Below are 26,873 nucleotides of genomic sequence, written 5' to 3'. Positions count from 1 at the left end.
AAAACAGACCTGATGTATGCATGTAGATTCTCATTTTGACTCAAATCATACTGCGACTGGAATAAAGTATAAAAATCAAGATGTTTAAATAGAAAATCCTTTATTTTAATAGAAAAGTGTTGCTAAAAGCAGTGAGACTCTCCAGTGCAGAACAACTTCACATAAGAACATCAAAGTCACTTATTAAAATATTAAAACACTCTGTGTGAATCTGTGAGGTGCATTTGTATTAAACACACACCAGAGTGGAGGGCAGCAGCTAAGTGAACAGTCTAAATGGAGACCGTTAACACAATGCTTTTTTTTTTTTTAATGTATTACTTGAACCAACAAGTTATCAGTTTAAAAAGCCCAGGTGTCAATTTTAGGAAGTATGACTGAGAAAACTGACCACATCAAACATGTTTACTTAGTGTTTGTGATGTGTTTGTTCAGAAGATCATTAGGCCTCCCACCTACCTCACACTGGTAGGAGTGGTTAACCTTAAATGTGCTTTATTTAAAATGCATCACGTTTATGTTTTTTTCCTCTCTTGTTTTATTTGTATTAATTTTAATTTAAAGAACTCCCACAGGACAAACTTTTTCATGGGCATCACATTGTGATTGTTACCACATTAAAAGAGCCTTCATGCCTCATTATGTTTGATTCTGTGTGTTTGACCCTCCTGGGCCCAAAAGGAGGAGGAGTGGAGGAGAAATGCTCATTTCTAGCTGCCCTGCGTGGTGCACTTGTGCTGATCTGGCTGTACATTGTTTTCATTGTTTTTCCCTCCACATACCAGCATGGCTTCCTGTTTTCTTCTTCCCTGAATGGCTTCCAAAGCGTCAGAGAAACTGTAAACAAGTGTGAAATCAGGCTCACGGGAAGGTTAAGGAACCATAGCACCAGGAGGCAGCACAGTGGAGGATTCACTGTAGAAAGATCCTGCATTCTGCTCATTTTTCAATCCTCTGCCCTGAAATTTCTATTAATCCTACATCAAAACTGCCCTCAGGTTCCTCTATTGTGAAGCAGTTTGCAAAAGCAAAAGGGTAGGTAAAAACAGATAGCGCTAATAAGCTGATCATGTCCTCCACGTTGGAGTATCCAGCCAGTGGTCAACATTGCTGGCTCAGTGAACTAACTTTGTGCAAAACAAAAATGTGTGGATTTGCATCAGATGAGCTGATTGTGCCATAAAAATTTGCTGGTTTAAGCAGAGGAGACACATCCCAAAACAAATAGTGGGAGCCAAAAAACGGAGTGATCACCCCTGTTACCAGCAAATCCCAGCAGCCATCACCTTCTTCCTCCAGCTGGACGACATCCAGTGTGTGCCACAGGCGTCAAATGATGCAGCACTGCCAGTGAGTTAGCTCTTTGTGTGTTTGTGTGTGTGTGTGTGTGTTGGTCAGCAGGTGAACAAAATTCAGAAAATAAGTTACACAGACAAAAGGAAGGTTTCCCAGAGCTACGAGCCAATCAGAGGCAAAGTTTAAATCACCTGAGATCATAGAAAGTGATGTTCTTTGTTTTGTTTTCTCCTAAAAAGAAGAGTCAAAATGAAGGTCATTAATCCCAGGAAGCTCCGAGGCTTTCCAATTGGTTCAGATTTGATGACTTCCGGTTCACTTTCCTTTTAATTAATCCTCTATCCATCGAACGCTGCAGTCTTTTTTCTTTCAGGTCTTTGGATTTCTCTGGTTCCTTTTTGTGAAAGCATGTCGGCAAAATAGTTTAAAAGGTCACAGTCAGATTCAGGAGGCGTTCACTGTCACGTGTTAGACTCAAACCCTCGGAGCGTAGGCGGATTTCACTGACCGATGACGTTCACAGTGCTGCAGTAAGACCGAGGCATGATGAACACTCTTTCATAGGTACAATGTGAACTCCACCTTGGGGTCAGATCACGGGCAGAGAGAACAATCTGGGTTAGGTAGTGCTTTCTCTTTTGCTGTGCTTGGGAACGAAGTCCCAGCTGTCTCTGTTGAACTCATCCTCCTTATGATGTAATTCTCTCTTGAAGAATCCAGCCTGACGGACAAAGAGAAGAAGAAAAGGTGAAGCCTGTGTATCAACTGCAAACATTAAACTGTAACATAATGTGGTTGGTCAGTACCGCAGAACTGAGCCATGATATTTTACAAGATGGTAGATTGTTAAAATACACCAGTTATTGCTGGGAGAATTGTCACAAAAATGAGTTTATGTTGAAAGACAAAAATTGAGTACCTTCCACAGACACCAGATGAGAGCTGCCAGGATTGTTAACCCCACGGCTAAACTGACAACGACAATGAAGATTTTCACCATCGCTGAGGGTTTCTGGGTAAAAACTGCTTCCACCAATACCTGGAAATGTGCAACATACATCTTTAACATTGCTGCACCACGGCAACTGTGAAGCCCAGACTCTCGGATCACACAGCAGTGTGTTCTGATTGGCTGCAGGGGAGTTTTACCTGTGCTACAGGATGATCCTGGATCAGGATGGTGTTATTATCTTGTTTAGGTGATGACATCACTGCCATGCTTTCCAGGATCATGATCCCATGGCGACCCTGAGACACAGAGAAAGGCATCAGGGACCAGAAACTCTGGCAAAATGCAGTGAAATCAGTCGCCTGCGTGCGAGTGTGTTACCGGAGCTTGCCGTAGTACGGCAGGATTCAGGTTGGCTTCCAGTTGGATGGTGACCTCTCTCCCCGCCTCCAAATTACCAAGGCGACACACTAACCACTCACAAGCCTTATCAGTGCGGCCACAAAACTGAACATAGAGAACAAAATTAAAGTTTGCACCCTTGCATAAGCTATATCTGAGAGACTACATTTTATGTGTGTGTGTGTCTGTGTTTGAGTACCATTCTACGGGTGGAGGTGGGCGAAAAGAAGAAGATGAGTTGTTTGATGAAGGAAGCTTGAGGGGCGTTGCAGTCGTCGATGACTGAAACAGTTGTGTCACTGATGTAACACACGCCTTGAGACGACTGCAGAGAGAATTCATGTGTTAGTACGGTCTGTTCTGTCGCCATTTACGAATAACTTTTCTCACGCTCTTGGCTTGTTTCACCTCAATTCCAGCCATGACACATGAGAAATCACACAGAACCTAAGTGTCAAACCCACTGCCGATGTTTGTGTTGATGTACCTGCCAATCGACCACTTGCAACAGCCTGTGACGGTAAGGTGTGAGGATCTTCGGCAGCGCAATTTCAACCACAGTGTCGACTGACCTGCTGGGACCGGAGTTTAACACCTGCAAGGAGATGGAACAAGATGCTGAGACTCTCTAAGGCAAGGACGTGTTCATATCAAGAGCCCTGTTTATTTACCTTGCGCTTTTTCACCTTTTGATGTGTGCGCACCAGTGAAAGTAAACCAAATGAGCACAAACATAGCAACAACTTCCTGTTTGGTTCTGAACACTTCCCTTTAAAGAGTTGCTAAAAAATTGTTGATTGGCTCCAGTTTTATGATGTGCTACTACTACTAAGACCAAAGGTTCCTAATTGAAACCAGAAATGACCAACTTACAGATGACCACTTTCCTAAACTCTCCAACCAGTGTTGATGAAATTGGACTTGCTGTGAAGTTTTAGCTTCACATATGAAATTGTATTTTTGGACAGCTGCATATATTTTTTATTTTGGCCAAACTAGTCATTCTTCTATTCCATTTTCTTTGACTATATGCTGTTGAAAGTGCCGTGACACACAGAACTCGCACCGTGATCTCTGTGTTTCCTCATTTGCTGACCTACATTCTTAAATAAATAAGTTTGGTCATGCAACTAATGTCGTGACACTTCTGTGTGTCACAACATCCCACCTTGACACATCTAACTCTTCATAAACTCAGTACATAAGTCCATCCATCCTTTTCCGCTTATCAGGGTTGTGTGTGTGTGGGTGGAGATGGTGGAGTCAAACTCAGGACCTTCTTGCTCTTCTTCTTGGCATCAGTGCTAACCATTATGCCACCGTGCTGCCAGTACACATATAATATGTCATATTTATATAGTTTTTTTAAATATATTTATATATATAATATTTACAATATTTCTGCTAAGTTCTGCTATGTTATTGTATTTCTGCCAATATTATGTTTTCTTTACGTTATTGCAGTTCTGCTAAGTAATTACATTTTTGCTAAGTTCTTATGCTTCTGCAAAGTTATTACAATGTTTTGCTACTTTTCAGCTTTTTCGGCTATTTTTAGCAGACAGCTTCAGCGTTACAGCATCCACACAGCATTTTTGCAGGAAATGCAAATTTTTCTAGTTCTCTTTAAACTTTGCGTTTGTGATCAGCAATAAAGCTTGTCATGGTGTAGTGGTTTAAATTTGCTTAAAAAAAGATCATTGTTTGCTCTCACGAGAAGATCCGGCATTAAAAATCTGCCTAAATCAAATACACAGAGCTGCACTGTGTGACGATCCCTTGTGAATATGGGAGCAGCCGAAAGTAGCTTTTTATTGTCCTGGTCACAAAATCAAATTTTGACATAAACAGTATCATTTATGTGCTCTCTGTTGTTTAATCAGGATAAAATGGAAAAAAATTGGAAAATATCGTATTATAATGTTATACTGCCTCAGCTCAGTGACATGTTTTAACAGAACACACTCAATATTTTTAGTATTACTATAACATACATACAGGCAGACATACACATAAATCAAACTGTCTGCAAATGTGTACAAGTCTACCAAAGTCAAATGTTAAATTTAACCTCAATGAGCTCCATCTGTTACTGTTTTGCTTGTTTGGTATTTAAAGCATCCAGAAGTGTGTTTGCATCCTGTCTGATCACATATGAAAAAAAAAAAACCCTCTGAATCAGGCTGACCTACCTTGTATGTGTAATTGAAGCTTTCTGAATAGCAGTTAGTGGAAATCAAGTCTTCATCTCTAACTTCAAAAGAGGAGGGAGTCACAAAACTGTAAACAGGCAGACAGAAAGCATTGGGATTAGTTCTCCGGAGTTAAAGATATCCTTTATTTCTGCACTCTGAGGAAAAAATGTTGTTCACATGAATTTCACTGACATGGTTAAAAAAACACCCCAAAAAAGCCTTTGACAAAGCAAATAATAGTAATGCACAACAAGGTGAGCTCACCCGTGGATGTTCACATTGACTCCATATTTGAGAGGAAGGGTGAGGCTGATGGAGTTGTCATGGAGATATTCCCTCCTCTCATAGTTATCACTGCAGAGAAAATAAATTTCACATATTTTTACTCCCTGATGGTTTGATTCAAGGTTTAAAAGTCTATAAAGCTATTTCATATTCATTATTGTTTCTTCTTCTTCTTAAATGTTCACATTAACCTGCATTCTGCATACTCCTTTTTCAATAACACTTTATCTTCATACATTTGTTTGCTTTACTGTCATAGGTGAGGTGCCCACTCACCTCAGAAAAATGATGAGGTGAGCGGAGGAGATTTACCTGCTGGTGTTGACGTGAATGAGGTTTTGTCCAGGTGTGCTGTTCTGGTTGACATCCAACAGAAAGCTGATATTCAGCTACAAGAAAAAAACATTACTTAACATCTTCCTTCTTTATGATTTTTGCTGCTAGAACTTTTTTACACAATACAGGAATCTCTACTCAGCTGCGGTCCGTTTCACCAGATCGTTTTGCAATATTTTAAACAGATAAGTCGAGGAAAAATAGAGAACTGAAAGCACAAGAACCCGCTTTGACCTTTGATATGTGGACCACAGGAAGTTGAGGACCCATAATAGCTGGCTGGAGCACGACATTCAGGTTCCTCATAATTTTAGTAAGTGATCAGTGTGTGATTACCTCCAATTAGCTCGGGCTTACCTGGGTGTGCGCTGGAAGGAGGAAGCTGGTCACACTGCAGTCAACACCCACTGTTGTAGCGTTGACTTCCTGTGTGACATCACATCTGACCACATTGTCCTCCTGGTTGAAGAGAAGCAGACTTGTTTTGGTTTTGTTATGTATTATAATTTTGACAATGATCATTTAACAGTTGTGTGACTACCTGTTTACACAGCAGTTTTAACTGTAAGACCAGCCATGAAACATACTGCTGTCCATTGTATCTGCCTATGGTTGCTGATGACACTATCTAAGAGAGCAGCAGTCTGCTGTTCATCTTCATGTAGGTTCTCAAATAGAGTTCTGTTTTTCTAAGAATGATGGCACTTTTTTCTCATTTTACCCAATCAGCATCCACCTCTGGCAGCTTACTCAGCCAGGACCATTTAGGAGTACATACATGACGGTAGGTATGTTTTTCTGCCCTAAAAACAGCCCTGAAAATGACCCTGAAACACACAAGCTACACACCATTTTATCTATTGATTCAGTTTAGTTTTATTTATATAGCTTCAAATCACAACAATGGTTGCCTCAAGGCTCTTTGTGAGGTAAAGACCCTACAGTAATAGAGAGAAAACCGAACAATCAGAACAAGAAATCAGACTTGGCGACAGTGGGAAGGAAAAACTCCCCTTTAACAGGAAGAAACCAGGCATAAGAGATTAAAATTAGTAACCGATGCAAAATTGTGTATAAACACATAAAGAGTGAGAGAGGTGAGGTGTGTAAAGAAAAACACTTGGTGCATTATGGGAACCCCTCCCTAAACCTATTGGAATTTAACTAAGGGAGTATTCAGGGTCACCTGATCCAGCCCTTACTATAAGCTTTGTTAAAAAGGAAACATTTAAGCCAAATCTTAAAAGTAGAGAGGGTATCTGAAAGTCTGACTCACATTTTGCAGTACTTTAATGTAGTGGATGTTGCTGGGCAACCGTAGCGTCAGTCGTGGCAGGAAGGCGTCATCTCCAGAGTTCAGCAGTGAGGCTTTCAACATGATAGTCTGCCCGGATCCCAGCGCAAAGTACTCCTGCTGACTGAAGACAAACACGACAAACAACAAGCATCGCTCAGAATCAAACTTTCTCTACTGTTGAAATACTTTTGATTTCTTTTTTGGTTTTAACTTGCAGATTTTTACAGTTTGATCTCAGGAGCCCAAAGTGTGAAGCTGAATATAACCAGCAACTCTGGCACTTACTAATTACAACAGCATACAGCACACATTCATTCTCTACACAAAAATATGCAAACACAACAGCTTGATATCCTTTTTTCTTCCTTTTTTTTCACGTATATTCCGGTTGTTTCCCTGTTGTTGTTTTTTTTTGTCATTCACACACAGCTCCCTGCAGTGTGTGTGTGTGAGAGATCTTACTGTGGGAGCACTAGATGAGCTGACAGCTGCATGTTTGTCGAACAGTTCACCAGGGAGCAGGAACGAGCAAAACGAGTCTGAGAGAAAGAAAAGAAGCAGCGGGTTAGCGGCAGCCGTGAGAATAAATAAACATTTCGATCGTGTTACTTCAGTGATAAATGGTAAATGGCCTGCATTTGTATAGCGCTTTACTCAGTCCTTAAGGACCCCAAAGCGCTTTACACTACATTCAGTCATTCACCCATTCACACACACATTCACACACTGGTGACGGCAAGCTACATTGTAGCCACAGCTGCCCTGGGGCGCACTGACAAATAACATCAAACAACTTGAGAGGTTCAATAAAAACCCTCTGATGACTAACTCCACCTGTGAATTCCTACTTGTAAACTGTTCCTGCACTGCTTTATGAGTGTGAGCAACATGTGGGGGACGCACACAGCAGGAGGGTGTTAATGTGCTGAGATGCAGCTGAAAGCACATCTGGATAGGCGATACACAAAGTTTGTTGATACACAAAGGTCGAACAAAGATAAAAAATAATAATTTGCAGATGGCTTAATGTGTTAGTTTAGCAGTATGCTAAACCTATGCGTCTATGCTTTTATAGCTGATTAAGCTAATTCATTGTGTTGTAACTGCACAGCAAAATCTCCAGTGTTAAATTAACACTGGAGAGTGTCTATATGGGTCCACACCTCTGAGTGTTAAATACAACACTGTTGAGTGTTAAATTAACACTTTTGACAGTGTTATATGTTTAAAAGTAACCTAGTCAGTTTTGAAGATTAACAATGGCTAACACTGAGCAGTGCTTAATTTTCTAACACTGGAAAATAACTCAAAATGTTAGAAATATTCCAGTGTTAGAAAATCAGCACTGCTCAGTGTTAGTCTTTGTTAATCTTCAAAACTGACTAGGTTACTTTTAAACATATAACACTGTCAAAAGTGTTAATTTAACACTCAACAGTGTTGTATTTAACACTCAGAGGTGTGGACCCATATAGACACTCTCCAGTGTTAATTTAACACTGGAGATTTTGCTGTGTGCAAGTAGAAATTTTTCATTTTTATTTAGAGCAGATTTATAAATATAGATATTGATTACTGTGTGCATGATGGGCTGTTCTAGCTGTTATTTGCTGGGTCTTTGTACGTTAGGTTGATACCTGGCTGGTGATGGTGTTGCGGTGTCCTGCGCTCCGCTGCAGAATGGGTTTTAACGGAGGGAAGGATGTGGAAGAGGCTCTGCGGCTGTTTGTCTCCCTGAGACTGTAAGAAACCACAAACTGAACCGGAGTAAAAATGTCCCTCACATCTTTCTGTTGGAGGAAAGAAAAAGGGTTCAGAGGAGGAAAGATGAACATTTTAGCATCACTGCTGTTAATCCAATCAGTGCATCATATGTTAATATGACCAAAATAGACAGTGGGTGAGTATATTACCCTTTGGTAAGCCACATGGGCCACACAAGTGAGATGCCCCTGTCGTGCTCGTACACGCTCATTTGTGATATTGGACGATCCGTTACCGTGGAAATAGAACCGAGGTGGGAAGGACGGTTTATGGAGGAGGTCAGAGGTCAGATTATATTGAAGATCTGAAAAAGAGAAGAGAGAAACAACCTTCAAAAATCAGGCTGTACACTTTATGCAAAACAAATGTTGCCATTTGGAGAAGCTATCATCCAATCCCAGCACTGAAACTGCAATTAGGCACATTGCTGTTGTAGAAGAGGATAGAGGGAGAAAGAGAAAACGGCTGGAAGGTTGCATTTATGTATTTTACGATAAGGACAGTAGGAGTGTGACTCTGCAGCTTTGGCTGACCGATTACATAAAGCTGACCACTACATTCTTTTATGAGATGTTCAGATGAGTGGAAAAGCAAAGCTGTCAATTTACCAGTTAATCTATGTCCCCACCCTCACCAATGGTCACAAGGGCTGCACAGTGAAGGAGACGTGACGAAAATGAGACTGGCCTCTCCCTTAAAGATAAGGTCAGGAATTCAGGCACTCGACAGTGGCTCAGAGTAGAGCTGCTTCTCCTCCACACTGAAAGGAGGCAGTTGAGGTGGATTGGACATTTGACTAAGAGGCCTCCTCAGCGCCTCCCGGGAGAGGTGTTGCAGGCATGTTCTTCCAGGAGGAGGCCCAGGGGTAGCCCTAGGGCATGCTGCACAATTATTAATTTAAAAACTGTAAGGTAAAGACTCTACAATAATAAAGAGAAAACCCCAGCTATCAGATGCACTTGGCGACAGTGGGAAGGAAAAAATCCTTTTTAACAGGAAGAAACCTCCAGTAGAACCAGGCTCAGGGTGTGGCAAGCATTTGCTGTGACCAGTTGGGGGTGTGGGGACTAAAGACACGCTGCGGAAGAGAGCCAGAGATTAATGTACAGTTTATATCTCTCAGCTGGGCTGGGAAACCCTCGACGTTTCCCTGGATGAGCTGGGGGAGGTGGCTGGGGAGAGGGGACATTTGGATTTCTCTGCTTAGGCTTTGGGTGCCACTGGGGACAGTTGCTGCTGTGGAGTGTTTCGGTGAGTAACATCCACCTGCTGTCACTGACTCTAATGATGTGCTTGATTGGTGTTTACTTTTAAACATAGGTAGCTTTTAAATTTTATAAATTAACAGATAATACACTAAAGAGGTGCAATTAGGGCAGTACCTATGTGCCCCCTGAAATGTCTGGACTGGACACTGAAGCAGATGGTAACGTTAAAGCAGGGAGCTGGATGCTTGAGCTCTCGGCACAGCACCATCCGATCGTCGATCTGCTCCGGCAGGATCAAAGACGCGTTCACTTGAATCACTGGACGGGTCCTGCAGCACAAGCACACAGTCAGAGAAATTATCACAGCATGCAGACTGGGGTTTATGAATCACTGAAAACAACTGAAAACAAATAAAGCAGGAGGATTTTGTTATTTTCACCTTATTTTCCACAGATGTTGGGACACTTTTGGTTCTCTTGCACACTACATACATTAAAAAAACATTCCTGTTCACTACTATGAGAAGAGGGTAACTACAGATGGAGTCTTTTTGGGTAAAGTTTCAACAGGAAGCTTCAGTGACGACTTACCTGAGAACCACGGCTGAGTCAGAAAGGAACGCACCAACTGCCACATCTGCAGAGACAGAGCGGGTTCAGCCTGCTTAAAACGATCTAATGAAACAAATATGGCAGAAGTTTTGGCACAGAATTGTTTACCCTTGTAACCGTTATCGTCAATGTCAATGCCAGAGCTCAGCGACTGCCCGAACATCCTGAGGTCATGGCCAAGGGTGAATCCAGTAATCCTCTGAAAGCACAATGTTAGGTATACCATGGTAAATGGTAAATGGCCTGTATTTATATATGAACCATATATACCATGAAAGCTGGTGTAATGATATTACTTAAAAGCACAGGAGGATATAAGTACTAATGTAAGCATGTGCAGGCAAGTATGCCAAAAGGCCAAATATAGCAGCCAGTGGCTCTTTGCTGCATTTCTTCCCCTAATCCATTTCTGTGTCTGTTTTCCCGTCTATTCTCCTCTGTGCTATTAAAAAGGCCAAAAAATGTCTCGTAATATTCTTATACTTTGGGGGGAATTTATCATTAGTATAACTCCCACACTGGTTATTATTCTGTTAATATCTTTTCTGATTTTTTACTGATCTCAGTCTTAAAGAAAGAATAGATCATTTGTCTTGGTTTGATTTGTCCAGTCACTACAAATTCATAGCTTTAACTCTTGGATCTGTGCTACTTTTCTCTTCTATTTTTTTATCTATTGTATTTAATTATTTATGAATCTCTCTTTGAGCTATGACTGCAAGGGGATCAGGTCAGATTTTGCATTTTTGTTAGACGTGTTATTGCACTGGTAAGTAAAAAGTAAGTAAGTGACATTTTTACCTGCACGTCATCCTCATTTATAGCCCTTGCCTGTCACTTAAAGACAGGTAAGTCCCCCACATACACGTTATTCTCTAAATTAAACAGGTGAGTTATATAACAATTTGCCCAGATATATCTTGGGGGAATTACATTTAGAGAACAAAACCTTGCTTTGTACCAAGCTGAAAACATGTTTACTTCTGTTGTAAAATTGGGACATTCATATCTTGTTTCATTTGAGAACCTGCAGTTTTTCTTTTTTTCAGCCCTGGAGGTTTTTGCTCAGTTTGTACCTGGGATGGAGTTGATGAGATGCCCTCTTTTCTGCCGTTGTAGATGTACACAGCTCCTTTAAGGTCGTCTTCATGTGGAGCACCAATCACCACATCTATACACACACACACACACACACACACACACACACACACACACACACACACACACACACACACACACACACACACACAATTTTGTATTTATATACTTGAAAGGATTCTTGTTTTCACTTGTCACCAACCTACAGTGCCATGAAAAAGTGTTCATCCCCTTCCTGATTTCTGTCTTTTTTATTTTTACACTTTTGTACTTAACTTTTTCAGATCATCAAAGAGATTGTAATATTAGTCAGAGAAAACCTGAATAAACCTAAAATATAGTTTGTTTTTAACATAAATTATGATTTAATTTAATAAAGGAAAAAATTTATCCAAACTTACTTTATGTGAACAAGTAATTGCTCCCTAAGCCTTATAACTGGGTGTGCCACCCTTGGCAGCAAGAACTGCAGTCAAGCAATTGGCAATGAGTCTTTCACATCAATGTGGAGGAATTTCGATCCACTCTTCTTTGCAGAACCTCAAAGTGTCAGATTTATTCAGAATACACTGCAGGGTTTTGAAGCACGAACAGCCAAAGCATCTCAATCAGATTTGAGTCCAGATTTTGGCTTGGCCACTCCAAAAAGCCTCGTTTTGTACTTTTTGGGTTTGGTTTAACCAGAGCTGGACTTCCTGCATGTAACCGATCGTTGTCAGGCTGTGAAATGAACCATATTTTAAAATCTGCATTTGTATTTACTCTGGTTATCTTTAGGATGGGACAAATTGTTTTTCACAGCACTGTTTCAGCCTAACCTCATCTTTGATTTCTTTTCTTCAAAGTAGTCGTTGGTTCTTGTGACTTTTTACATAAAATTTTCACACGTTTTAACAAACTAATTTTTAAATTCACAGGGTAATTTTTGTCCTTTCTTGTTTTTTCAGATGGATAAAAGTATGCAAGAGTATATAAACATGAGTAAACACTAGTATGGTCTTTTAATATTTAACTAAAGTATCCTTAAAATATTGAGGTCATGGACACACTAATGCAGTCAGAGATACTTCCATTGTTTCAGCCATCAGCACACTGATTTACATTTATTTCTTGCCTTACAATATTTCCAAGTTTACTGTAACGCTAAACTTGAAATCAGTCTTCATAGTAAAATTTCATGACTATAACTTTTCCTTTTTTCTCCAAAAGTTAGGTGGGTCCACCGTGTGAGTGTGTGTGTGTGTGTTAGTGAACAGATACAGTGTGTCCCCAGACCATGGGTACACACACACCCTTTTATCTAGCTGTGGCAGATTAGAGGGCATGTTCAGTTACAGAGCAACAACAGTATGTCATTAACGTTTAATGAACATAATAACACCCTCCACCCCTCTCACAAACACACACACGTACAAACACACACACAGACACACACAAACACACAGAAGGTAGGGGTCTTGATGTATGTGTTAGGGCGTTGTGTTACTTATCAGGAAGTCTCAAGTAGTTGGTTGGCTTGTAAGGCACCTAAAATACATCATCACTACATGCATGTTTTTCTGTTATGTAGCTCAACAGCCAGTTAAGTAATGTAGTAGCATTTCTAATGTTTGTTCTAATGCAGTAGATCTGTGCAGAAAGTAAAGAGAGCAGCTCTCTAATTACCACTCTCAAGGTGCCCTGGAGCACACAAGTGAACCCACAGCTGCTCACTGTGGGTTTTTGTGCTACTGTGACAGCTACTGAAGCAACGGCAGAGCATGTGCTGTTAGCAGTAGCTAGAGCAGAAACAGTAAAAGCAGGAGTCGTTTAAGTATAGTACTTATTTGCAGTACAAAATCTTCTGTTATTTGTAGTACTAGGAATAGTTATAGTACTTGCAGGCAGGTTCACCAGCAGTAATATTAGCAGTGGGACTAGTAGTATCTGAAGCAACAGTTACTTAGACTTCACGTTTTTTGCACTAAGACAGTTAAGGGGATATTTACATTTTGCAATAGTACTGCCATCAGGATTTATCTTTATTTTTACTGGTATATATATTTCCTTTAATGTATTTTTAATACTAAAAGTATTTATAGGAGAAGTAGTCTTCAGAAGCATGAGAAGGAAGATTTTATAAACTTCTAGCATTAACTGTCACATATTCAGTACTTCTGGTTGTAGTAGTATCAGCAGTGTTGTGTATACCAAAGCTTGCTCCAATAAAAAAAAAAACAACAACTTCTAGATCAGTCGGCGTGTGATCCCTACCAGGGTAACCATCGTCATCCAGGTCTCCCAGGTCTGCGATGCTCTCTCCAAATCGGGCGGCGTAGGCGTTGCTGCCAGTCAACTGAAACTGCTCCTCTAGCTTTGCCTGAGAAAGGACACAGGACACGTTAACAGGTCATCTCAGAAAGTTTAAAGAAAGAAAGAAAATAAAGTCTGTGTTCACGATCAGGTTCTTTTATTTTTAATTCACAAAGACCCGTCCTCATAGCGTCACATAAATCAGATGTTTTCATCTCTTCAGGGAAAGTTTTACTCGTTATACATGGATGTATGGAACTGTGAAATTAGGATCGACAGCAGAAACAATCAACACATCAGAGCATCACAGTAAAATAATACCATGCTCAGTGTTCCTGCCTACCTGCCCCTGGTTGATGTACACGTGGACTCTCCCTTCTTCTCTCACGTTGCCCGTTGCCATCGGAGCACCGACCAACAGGTCTGACAATCCATCGGCATTTAGGTCCACCGCACAAACACTGGAGCCGAAGTAGGATCCCAGCTACACAAAGACATGAGCTAAGTGCTAAGCAGGCGGTTGCTTTGAATGGGGAGCATTAATGCTAAGGAGCTTCATACCTCTTTTCCAGAGACTTGGGCGACAATCTGTAGCACACTGTTGTCTACTGTAAAGATGAAGACCTGCACAGTGTATACACACAGTCACTGAATTTAACATCACATCTGCTGTACATAACACAATTAAGAAATCTTTACATCACTGCACCAAAGATGCGCCGAAGGCTGGCGGTGCAGCCCTTGCAAGTCAGGTAGGTCTTACCTTTCCCTTCTGATTGTATTGTGGAGCTCCACCCACCACCTCCACACTTGCAGGACTCAGGAAGTGACCAGCTCCAACAGAATAGCCTGAACAACAGCATGGCACATGATTAATTTAGGTAAACTTTAATTTGGGTAAAGTTTCCATTCATTCTCATCTGCTTATCCTTATCAGAGTCGCGGTGGGGCTAGAGCCTATCCCAGCTACAGGTCACCAGTCTGACACAGGGCTAACACAGAGAGAGAGTGCCTGGGTGAAGTTTACTTTAATATTAATACTCCACTAAGTTTAAAAAATGTTGATATTCTTATGTTTGTCATACTCTGCCTGATAATAACAATTCTGTCCTTTTACTTAAACTGCTATTTGCACAGTGTGGCGCTTTTTCACATGACTGAGGCGTAGCTGTGGGCACAAGGATCCACACGAGTATGCAGGCATGTCACATAATTCACAAGTACACTTGTACAAGTACACATTCACTTGGTAAGTGATTCTAGAGCAACCGATTCAGGAAATGTCTTGTGAAGCAGGGAAGGAACCATTAGAGCTCTGCTCATTCATTTGGCACAAGCCTGTGTTCACAGCTAACCTATGTTGTTACGTATTTCCACCGCACAGGTGGCTGCTGGACTTCCCAGTTGAAAACTTTTACCAGATACTGTGCTTCCTGACTAAAATGTTTTCAGTATGGATCTTTAGAGAAAACTGGATATTTCTTTTACTTGTGAATAGACCTCAGCTAGCTCCTACCCCATTTATAGACTTAAATGCTAAGCTAATCTTCTGCTTCTCAGTGTAAATAAATAAATCCTTATGTCATTCATATTATTAACACTGTATAAAAACTGTTTACAAAGTGTACATCAACCTGAAACAGCAAAATAAGGTAGAAACTAGTCTGTTGGTTGACACAATTTTACCAGCAGTGGTGAAAATTTGATTTATTGGTTAAGGTTTCAGATCAGGTTTGGCATGTGGTCGATCTATACTGAGGTAAACCATTTGTGTGTGGCAATGCACAGACACGAAAAAGTCAAAAACAACCACAGGCTTAAAAAAAAAAAAATTCCTGAAACTGTTTCCTGTGTACACACACACACACACATAACCACATACACCAGTGGCCTGAAGACAAAACTCAGTAAAGTTTCTACCCCCATCATAAGTGAGAAGAAACCATTTTGCAGTCTGAGCTTGTATAATTGTCATTTCAGCAGCTCCTCACCACTGGTAATTGTGGTTTTTACGTCCCGTGAGAACCTTGAAGATGCTTTCACCTACAGTTTTCAGAACATAGCACCTCTCTGCTTGGCTTCCTGTTTCTCATGAACGCTGAGAGGTGATGCATATGCTAAAATGCGTTCGTATAGTTTTTTTGAAGTTTTTTCTCTTGGTTTCTTAAATGAAAACACGAATAAATATGACTTATGCCATGTCTATATGTACCCTTTATCCTCCTTAACACATGGGCCAATCTGCACCAACATCCTTACAGATTAAGATCTATATGTTATTAGAAAAATATATAGATCTCAGTTCCTTTGATTTTTGTATTTACTATGTTCATCTAATCACCCCCTGCAAATGCAAATGCGATGTTATGATCTCCGTTTTCAGTTGTTTCACCTGTCAGTTTCAACATGCGTAACTTATATTGTATATTTGTATATAATCTTGTGTGCGAGTGTGTGTGTGTTTAAGTTTTCGTCATCAGACTATATACACACCTAAATTGCTCAAGGATTAATAAAGTATAGTGATTCGGCGGTATAAGGCACATATTCAGAATAACAAGATAAACTAACCATACATGTCTGTGCCATACAGGAATGATGCTACAAAGTGCAAAACAATGCATCAACACGGGATGTAAATGTGTACATGCAGGTGTCATGACACGTATTCCTGCCAATGTTTTTGGATAAGTCTGCTGATCTAAGAGGCACAAACAAAAGGAGGAGTCTACCAGCAAAGGCACTCAAGTTATTAAGCCAACATCAATGTAATAATTAGACTTTAAATTTGCTTTGCAAATATTTTACAATAAAGAACAATCAATAAATAAAATAACGTTTGGGCTATGCACACTTTTTTTATACAAGAAAACTCCACAGGGCAAGTTCTCAGTTTCTCCAAAAACATGTTCACTGTGAAGCCGTGAGCTTTTTTTAGTTCCTGCAGCTATCAGCAGTGACAATGTTTGCTTTAAGTCAGATAACGTGGCGTGCCGATAATTTAGCGCCAAAATGCAAAATCAAGACTTTAAAACGAGACTCTGCAAACCAATGGGTGGCGACAGCGTGGTTATCTCTGTCGTTTATGATTATGAGGATGAGAGCACACTGTATAAATATATATATATATATATATATATATATATATATATATATATATATATATATATATATATATATATATATATATATATATATATATATTTATTAGGGGTGCAACGATATTCGTATCGATATTGAACCGTTCGATACAGTGCTTTCGGTTCGGTACGCATATGTATCGAACAATACAACATTTGTAATTTATTTTATCAACTTTCCTTCTGACGATGCTGTCTGTGTTGAGCGCTCAGTGAATCTGCGTTCGACTACTCCGCCTAGGGTCGACAGTGCAGCCTAGGCGGAGTAGTCAAACGCAGATTCACTGAGCGCTCAACACAGACAGCATCGTCAGAAGGAAGAGCGCAGGGCAAGCTAGCGAGACAGAAGTTAAGCTCTTCTTGCAACATGGACCTCCCCCACCCTCATTCAGATCTGGCGTTTGGAATTATTTTGGTTTTCATGTGACGTATGACCCTGAAGGTAAGCGAGTCATGGACTAAAGTAAAACAGTATGTTGGATGTGACATGCAATGCTCAATTACATGGGTGGGAACTAGTGTGTTAGCGCAGTTAACTCGTTAACGTGCCCCATGCACGGGGCTATCAGGGGTAGCTCGTTAACGGAGATTTGCTGTGTTGTGGCGTTAAGGTCATTTCAACGAGATTAACCTGAAAGCACTAGTGGGAACACAACGAATATGACTGCACATTTACGCCGACATCATCCTAGTGCAAAGACAAAAACAACAAGCATGCTACTAACTTTAGCCGAGTCATTTAGACAGCTGTTAGCACATGATTCTCCTTATATATGTTTAATATGCTGCTGAGAATATAGCCCAGAAGAAGCGGATAGTATAGCTTTTATTTTGGAAAGAGACATTTCTCTGTAATAAACTCTCTTTTCCAAAGATGAGTGATTCCTCAATCAGATACAGGGCTCGCAATATCGCTAGCCCGACGTCCTGGGGCTAGCGATTTTTTCAGTCGGGCTACCAAAATCTATCTCTTCCCTGCCTGTCGGGCTATTGTAGGAAGGAAAAATATATGTCAATGCTTTTGCATTCTTTCAGAAATGTAGCTGGGTAATTATGTCATTGGCATCGGTGAGCCACTGTCAATATGTGACATATTGCAATCGCGTTTGAATTTGCGCTTGTTTTTTTGCTTTCACTTTGCAATCGCGCGAACTGTGTATAGAGAGCGACAGTACTGATCTGTGAGTGATGATAATTTGTGCACCAATTCCTCTGACATCGTCTTATTAATCGTTAGCTTACTGCGCAAACATGACAAGTGAAATCTCCCGCAGCTTAAACATGTGAGAGGTTGATCGCGCAGAGAATCGCTGAGCTTATGTGAGTCCGTGTGTAAAAGCAGCAGGATTTATATTTGACTACGATGACCTGGATGACTGAGAACCTTCACAGACAGATATATATTTTAGTTCTGCTGAGCCAAATAAGACAGGTCAGGGTGAAGAAGTGACAGCCAAAGAAAAGCTTACCACAAAACGGAGAAGTTATGACAAATCAGACTATAAGGCAAAAAGAAAGTGCAGCTTTATGGTTTCATGGACAAAATAATTTCTGTGGCTGCAATATGACGAGCTAAATAACCAGGGCTGCACATAAGTGGTCCGCAGGTGCGCATTCGCTGTCAAAATAAAAAACACGCACAAGGGTTAGGGTTAAATTTAAAAACTGTACTTTTGAGTTAAAATATATATTTATAATTTTAATAAATGACAAATTAAAAAGGCATGAACATTTTTTTGTATCGAAAAAATATCGAACCGTGACACCAAAGTATCGAACCGAACCGAACCGTGAATTTTGTGTATCGTTGCACCCCTAGTGGACAGGTGTCTTTTATACAGATGATGAGTTCAAACAGGTGCCATTCATACAGGTAACGAGTGGGGGACAGAAAAGCTTCTTACGGAAGACGTTACAGGTCTGTGAGAGCCAGAGATTTTTATTTATAATTTTAATAAATGACAAATTAAAAAGGCATGAACATTTTTTTGTATCGAAAAAATATCGAACCGTGACACCAAAGCATCGAACCGAACCGTGAATTTTGTGTATCGTTGCACCCCTAATATATATATATATATATATATATATATATATATATATATATAGGGCCCAAAACGCATATAACCAGATGACGTTGAAACCAAAGCTACGTGTTTGTCCCCAAATACTTAACAAAGCTTAAACTTGGTTCTCCCGGGAAGCAAAATACTGAACACATAAAGTCTGTTTATATCAACTTACTTACATTTCCAAATTTAACTTCCACCTGGAATACTTTTATTGACTTTAGCAAAGCTAGTTCGACATTTTAATGAATGTGCAGGTTAAGTGAACTCACACTAAACTACGGTTTGTGTTTTAATCAGCTTTTGCTGTTTGGCCACTTCCTTTGCTAAAGCTGTTTACACCAACTTCAGATCTCACAAGAGAAAGAGAAAAAGCCAGTGTTCCTCTCTCTTAAAGCCAAAAATGCTTTAATTGTTAGTTTAATTTAATGGTGTTTTCTTATTGGTAGTAAGGAGGAATCATTTTAACAGGTACAGTAAAATAATGACCAGATAGAGTCTTCTCAATGTTTTTGTTTCTATTATTCACGTCTCTGTGAAAGCTCCATAAATGATGGAAGGAAATCTATGACAGTAGCTGTAACTAAAATTAAGTTGGACACTGAAGTGAAACTAAGGTGAGTATCATATTCACAGACAGAAAAAGTGCTACCTCTGTGTGACCTGTTATGATGTCTCCACAGCACACAGCATAGCCATGAGCAGCTGTACTAGTGATAGCATATCCTGGAAGCTGCTTCTTCTTGCTTTTTTTTTTATTTAAAACTTATCCTTAAATCTGTATAGGTTTGTCTCTTATAGACCAGATCAGACTATATTTAACAAAGCACAGAACATTTCCTTTGTTTGAGTCTCACAGCAAGGAATGAATCCCGGTGTTCAGCGGCGTTGGTGTGAAGTGGCAGGAAATGTTTGCATGAACAGGAACTAAGGTAGTCTTCTGACCAACATCAGCTTTATGTGAACACCTGTCAGTGAATCTCCTTTTGGGCGTGAGACTTTTTACCCCCACATGGTGGCTACAGCGTGTGAGTGAACAGCAATCAAAGAGCTTCACCTTCACATTTTGTCAATCCAAGCCGCAGAAGGAGAATTGTGTTTAAAGGAAGGGACAGAAGCACAGACCGACTCTCTCTGATGAGGCTTGTGGTGAAAGCACAACACCGGTAGGTAACAGCTGTATTCTGGAAGCGGGCTAACATCAGCAGTGCTGGTGGAGGGCCGCGTGGACTACGTACCCAGGTAGCTTCCAAATTTGACGGCTTCAGTGTTGTCATTATCGAGGTAGGCTGAAATCTTCCCGCTGGTGCTGTTATAGACCAGAACTGAACCAGTCCAGTAAGATGTCCCTGGTGCCCCCATGATGACCAGATCCTGAGAAAGAGAGAGCCTCTATATTATAATGTGATGACTTTATTTAAGCTGCATTATATGTATAGCTGAATATCTTAGATTGACTCTTACATATGTTGCTTTAAAATTGTACTTCTGATTTGATCATGTCACAGTTTTGCTCTTTTTTTTTAAAAAAACTTGAATTTATACATTTTCATAGCCTGAGGAGCAGCAAGAGGAGAGCAGATGGCTTTTTAAAACATGGATGGACCACATTCAGTCTGCAAGAGGAAACGGGGATGACACGATTTTAACAAAGTGTGTTGTTTATGTTACTAACCTCTGTCAGGAAGTTGGAAATACCCGCCTGACATGATCCATAATCCTCCCCAAACTTCCTTTGGTGGTCTGTAGGAGACACACAGACATGTCAAAAGGTGAAGGTGAACAAACGAATAAATCCCTCTGCAGCTGAACAGCTGCTGGTTTCACATGCACACACATTCATATCGCTACAGTCACGGTCATGGTTTTACATATCAGGACATTATTTAAAAATAACAAGCAAAATAAAAAATAGTCCTTACCAGATGTTAAAATTGGGTACGTATAACCTGAGATGTACAATAACACAACATACTGGACTGTCACATTACTTATTTAACAAAAAATGAAGACAAAATGCAGAAGCAGTGTGTGAAAAACTAAGTAAAAAAGACTTCATGAGTCTTTTTGTCTCACTCTGCTTTATAAGATGTTTCCCTTCATTGAGGTTTGGGGCGGCTGTTCATGCACAGCTCTCTTAAAGTCCTGCTACAGCGTTTCAGTCGGCTTGAGGTTTGAACATTTGGATATTGTAACACTATGATTCTTCTCCTCTGTCAGCCATGAAGCTGCAGATTTCTGTTGCGTTTGGGACACTACATGATCCAGTTTGGTACAGGCTTTAAATATAGGACAGAGGTCCACACGTTTGACTCTAGAATACTCCTACGACGTGTTTGGGCTGAAATGCTGTTTGTTTTTGCCAAACTCAGCACTGTCCCATTTTCTCTCCCTCCAAATAAGTCATCCTTGTTCAGTCTTTTTTTAATTGCACTGTTATGAACTTTTAACATACTAACTGAGGCCTGCATAGTCTGACATGTAGCTCTTGGTGTTTTTTGTAATTTCTTTGAGCATTGCACAGTCTGACCTTGGAGTGCATTTGCTGGAACGTCCACTCCTGGGAAGTCTGACAGCTGTCATGAATGTTTTCCACTTGTGAATAAACTCTCTCAGTGTAATAATAAATGAACCCTTCCCTGACTGATGGGCAGCTTCTCTAAAATCATTGTGATGTCTTTTCTCCTGAGCATTGTGTTAACACACACCTCAAAGCTCCAGACCAGCAAACTGCCGACGTCTGATGCATCTGGCTCTTAATTACCTTCTGAATTCCTATAAAATCAGGACTGTGTCTGTTTTGACTTAATAGCTGTTAAATAATTAATATCACTGTGTAATTTTAAGACGTGCCACTTTATTTGTATTATGTCCTGATATGTAAAACCACAGAAATGTCAGCAGGTGAGTTTCGTTTTACTATGACAACTGTATGTTTGTGACCTTTATTGACATCATGTAATTTGTAGTTCTTTACCCTGTTCTACAAAAGGTTGCTAGGTCAAAAAGTTGTTCTCTCTAGTAGGAAGAGAGGAATAAGTGTAACCATTAGAGCAGCATGTGTGCGTGTGTGTGTACCTCTGTAACAGGGGGTCATAGCCTTGTAAGTTTTCATGTCGCTGCCAAAACGATAACACACCCCATTCGGAAGCTTGTTGTTCTGACCATCTTTCTTTGAGTAGAAGACGTTCTTCCAGCGGTGACCACAGGCCTGAAAACACACAAACACACACACACACAAACAACATGTGACATGCACTCATTACTAAGTCACACGTTGGCAGCAAAGTGTTGTTGTTCCCATGACCTAAGTCACTGTAACAAAAACTGTGTGTGTGTGTGTGTTGAACATTATCATTTTCCTGTATGTTTCTTTGCTTCTTTCCCCCCCTGTGCTACACAGACGATCACAGTGAGGAGACATTTGGTGCTGTAAATACTTTCTCAATCACATCACTGCCTCCATTGTGTGTAACAGAAATGCCTTCAGGCTTTTCAAATGTTGCTGTCTGTTGTGCAAATGTTTCAGGCTTTCTAAGTGACTGACCTGCTGTTTAATGACTGCTGACTCTTTGTCATAAAGCTGGATGTAAAATGGATTTTTGTTTAAAAAAATAAGAGTCCATAACCTCTGAGTTTGTTTATGATACTGTTCTAACGTGCGTTGACGGTTTCTCTACAGTGACCCTGCACCTTGGATTAGTTTCTCTGAGTTCTCTAACTCCCTCTTTTTGCTTCATGTTGTGAATCATAATAGAGTAAAACAGGGAGTGCAAAGGATATTCATTTGTCACTATAATAAAAAAGAGACACATCCCTAAGTGTGCAGGATCTGCTAATAGCTCAGTGAGCGCTGAATTGTGGACATCATTGGTAATGTTACTAATCTAGTCTGACTACCTACCACTTTCCCAGCATCAAACAAACCTAACAGCACAATGGCTCCTCTGAAATGCTGAATGATACAGCGAAGTTATTTTACATAACCAGCACTAAAAGGGATTTCCATAAAAATTGTTAAAAAATACCTTTTTTATATAATTATATGATGTGCACCATGCCTTCAAAGCACACCACCAACCATCGCTAGCCCTGAAATGTTAAGCACTGCGAACTCTTATCTGCTGGCATTTGCAGTCTTTTAGATGGTGTCTGTTTTATGGCATGCTGCCCTACCTCACTGGAAATACCAAAAGTTTACAGCCTTTCTGAACAGCCACACTGTAAAAACCACTCTTCACCCAGAATGGTGAACAGCATTTTGTTAAAACTCGAGGTTTGTCTGACAGAACTGCCACAGGCCACGTGTTTTATGTCCAAATGGTGTTTCAGAAAGTCCACCAAGAACACCAAAGTCACAACAACGATCATGTTGAGGAAACTGCTGAACCAACGAAGATGATAAAACTAAGAAAAACGTGTTTAGTGTCGCTCATTGAGCATCAATAACATGGGGGAAAAAACCTAAGTAGCACAGAGAGAGTGTGTGTGCGTTACCAGGATGTGTCCCCCTTCCTTTTCAGGTTGTCTGGATAAACTGACTCCCATCCACTGGTGATCTTGCTCGGCTTCACACGTCTTTCCACACCAAGACACATCTGCATACACATGGATACGTGGTTGACTGTCAGCATATCACCTTCACTCACCTTATATAGCATCTACAGTACATCCAGACTTATTAAATATATGTGTTTATAACACTAGCACAATAAAGGATGTTTTGGCTGAACTTGCATCTCTCATCTGAGTTTCATCTCCATCAACAGCTGGAGTAACGCAGGGGGAAAAGACTAAACGCAAAGGCTGACAAAAACACACACCAGCAGTCATGTGGTGGCATTTCCGGGGTCCAGCAGCAGCGATGCTGCAGCGGAGAACAGCTCCTGGAGACACTGAATGATCGGAGGATGTGTTTGCGACTGGCGCTCCAACTACTAACCTAAAAGAGGGAAAGAGAGGCATTTAGCACTGGTTTTGTCTTTGTCTCAAGTATCTAAATCGCATCTGTGTGTGAAGCATCAAAGAGCTGCTCTCATTGGCAAGAACTGGCTAACTGGTGTGGGCACACACACACAAAGTGATACTGTGTGAAGATGGCAGCTTACGGAGCGTTACTATGGCAATTAAATCAATTAGAATAAGACTGTAAAAACAGCTGTGAGTTATTTTACAATTTAAACTGCATGAGTGAGGTACTAGCATGTAGCATTCTTTGAAATGTAGTTTACGATGAGCAACGGCACATCAGTGGACAATCAGTAGTAGATAAACAGATCAAAAGTCAGGGTTAGGGTTGGAGGGGGCTGGTGAGTTGTTAGTAGACCAATAATGTGAATACTAGTAGTGATCCAGACCAGCTCTCTGTGTTGTGGCGATACAGCAGGACTGAGTATCCGAACATGGAGGAAGGCGGGCCTTTAAACTCCAGACTGTGGTCCTGATCCAGACTGTATCCTGCAGCAGGAGGAACCAGGGTCTGAACTAAGACCATGACCAGTGCAGACACACTGGCCGCGGAGACCTTCATGATGGAGGGCAAACTGCGAGAAGAAAACAGAGGTTATGCTGAATGAGTACGGCAATTTACATTTTATCGCTACACAGTTGGTCATTGAAGCAAATCTTTAAAGTTTCCTTTAGATTTTTCCCAGATTTTTCTTTTCACAGTTTAGTTGTGTCTGAGTGGGATTTATGTGACGATTGCCCAAAATGTGGCATTCCACAAGTGTGAGGTTATTACCAGCGTTTCCACTGTAGGACATCAGTAATTCATTTAACTGGACTTTATTGAAAAAAGGGGAAATTGCACAGGTTCATCCTCTCACTCACTTCAAATGACTTGTTTGTTGTTGTAATTTCCCAACAAATAACAGAAAATGTATTAAAAAAAATAATAAAATCAGCTTCAATTTACTTAATTCATGAGCAGTTAATCAATCAATACCTTAGATGAGAACAAAGTATGTTTAATTCGAGCATGCATCACTTTACTTAACACCACAGTACACAGACTATTAGCACGCTAAGTATGTCAGCCTGAGTTTTGGCATATGTAAATAACAAAATGCACTCTAATTAAAGGATGAGTTTTTGATGTTTAAATGTTTCACTGAGTCTAGACATGAGATAACCGGATGATTAAACCAAAAAAAAACCCCATGCTGATATATATCTACTGTCAGACAGTCTCAGAGTTACTTAGGAGACACACCCTTGTGAAGTACTCTGGTGTCTGGTTTTATAAAAAACCACAGCAAGTGGTTGCTTATATCCAACCACAGACTGAAAGCAGAGGAAATCACTTAATTTGTTCAGGTTAAATTTAAGAAAAGTTACATCTACTTTTCCATCAGTGCAAAAAATCTAAGTGTTTCTGCTGTCTGCTCTGGCTATGAGTTTCCCCCTGCTTCCAGCCCATATGCAAAGCTCAACTAACTGTCATCTGGCTGTTTCCTAATCTATACAGCAGGAGAAAGAGTGAGTGAGAGTGCTGCCAATCTTTCTTCCTGTCTAAAAGTGAACAAAAAAATTCAATCAAGTCGATTTTCCAAAATTGGAAAACTGCAAAATCTATTTTTCATTGTGCTTTTGTTTCTCTGGATTTGTTTATTCATCTTAATTTGCTTATTTTAGCCTGTTTGAATCATGCTGGGCTGTGGTTGCTCTTACAGAGTAAAGTACAAAGTTACGCTTTTATAGTTAAAAACTATAAGTAATGGTCCCAGACATTCAAACACACTGTTGTCAAGTTTCCAATGTCGAGGACCCCCAAACTTTTGGGTCATATGAAGAGTTATGACTTTACCGACTGCTGCCATTATTACCAGTTTATTTACAGACTCATTGAACCGTTAACAAAGAAATATTTTTTTCAGCCTGACTCCTCAGCATTGTTTGATTCTTCATCAGCTCTATCAGTCATTCACTGTATAAACGGTCCACATTTCGCTTACTGTACCGCTCAGACAGCAGAAAGCCTACCCCGGGTCAGACAGCTGTTATCCCGGGTCAGACAGGTCCAGGGGCTGACAGACTCAGGAGAACCGCAGCGCGTGAAAGACGTCTCCGTTAAATCCACTTTATTATTCCCCGCGGGTCTCGCTCGTGCGTAAATCCTCCTGTTGCTCCCCAAGTCTCCTAAAGAGTCTCGTGCGTGGACCGGCTTCGCACGAGACTTGTGTGTTCTTATTCGGGCAAACACGTGCAGTACGAAAGAAGAACTAAGACGAGAGAGTTTGAATGTTAAAAACAGAAAACAGAGTGAAAACTTGAGCTGAGCAGAGTTTCACATGGAGTCAATGAAACTGAGAGATGAGCGCGCGGAGACCCTCCCCTCTCTATTTGCGCGCGTGCGTGTGCAACGGTGTTTCTTCTTCTAAGCCACGCCTGAGCGCGCGCGGTGTGTGAGTGTGTTAGAGTCGTTTCGTCTTCAGTTGTCACTGAAGTGTGAATGAAGTTAGCGTTGATCTAATGTGACTGTCTGAACCGTGCAATGCGCGCAGGAAATATTCAGAAACAACTAATATGAGAAGTCCTTCTCTTAAAGTGTGAAGACAGAAAACACAGCAGTCGTGGCTCTAAAGTTTAAAAAACTCCTTTATTCTAAAAAAAATCCATCCTCACAACGGATGTTTCTATTGTTTCTATTGTTTTCATTTGTGAAACACGTGAAGCTTTAAGAATAAAGCACTATGCGGCCTGCAAATTCATATTCATAAAAGGTTGAATTTGAATTTTTTTTTAAATTCAAAATTCTGAAAATATAAATGAACAGATTAGATTAGATACTAGAAATTGTTTAATTAAGTATAAAAGTATAAAGTACAAAAATTAAGTATAAAAAATAAAATATCCACAATATGCATTGTTTCAAGTGCTATTAAAACCCGACTGAATCCAATGTGATGTTCGTAAGACTCACAATAAT

General features: G+C 40.3%; 1 protein-coding gene across 3 annotated transcripts; it reads right to left on the bottom strand.

Moving 5' to 3' along the window:
- Window positions 1–66: 66 nt before the first annotated feature.
- On the bottom strand, window positions 67–26,286 carry itga4 (integrin alpha 4). 3 transcript variants are annotated; one of them, XM_080902171.1, is made up of 29 exons: window positions 25,900–26,286; window positions 24,301–24,486; window positions 23,767–23,885; window positions 23,441–23,541; window positions 22,022–22,154; window positions 20,619–20,686; window positions 20,182–20,317; window positions 14,498–14,583; window positions 14,296–14,358; window positions 14,078–14,218; window positions 13,696–13,801; window positions 11,421–11,515; window positions 10,453–10,543; window positions 10,324–10,369; window positions 9,907–10,061; window positions 8,674–8,828; window positions 8,398–8,550; window positions 7,223–7,299; window positions 6,740–6,881; window positions 5,821–5,922; window positions 5,440–5,516; window positions 5,107–5,196; window positions 4,840–4,927; window positions 3,135–3,242; window positions 2,847–2,972; window positions 2,627–2,752; window positions 2,446–2,544; window positions 2,216–2,335; window positions 67–2,017 (listed from the first exon to the last, which is right to left on the bottom strand). In XM_080902171.1, the coding sequence occupies exons 2-29, from the start codon at window positions 24,471–24,473 to the stop codon at window positions 1,916–1,918; spliced, it is 3,078 nt and encodes a 1,025-aa protein (XP_080758297.1). In that variant the 5' UTR covers window positions 24,474–24,486; window positions 25,900–26,286; the 3' UTR covers window positions 67–1,915. The 3 variants fall into 3 exon arrangements, with proteins under 3 accessions (XP_080758297.1, XP_080758296.1, XP_080758295.1); XM_080902170.1 differs by having other exon boundaries at window positions 25,905–26,286; XM_080902169.1 differs by having other exon boundaries at window positions 72–2,017; window positions 25,928–26,286.
- Between the last annotated feature and the right edge of the window lie 587 nt (window positions 26,287–26,873).

Source organism: Rhamphochromis sp. 'chilingali', assembly GCF_963969265.1.
Source record: "Rhamphochromis sp. 'chilingali' genome assembly, chromosome: 14".
Taxonomy (NCBI): Eukaryota; Metazoa; Chordata; class Actinopteri; order Cichliformes; family Cichlidae; genus Rhamphochromis; species Rhamphochromis sp. 'chilingali'.
Note: the sequence above shows the minus strand (reverse complement) of the source record. Positions and strands in the feature narration are given on the sequence as shown.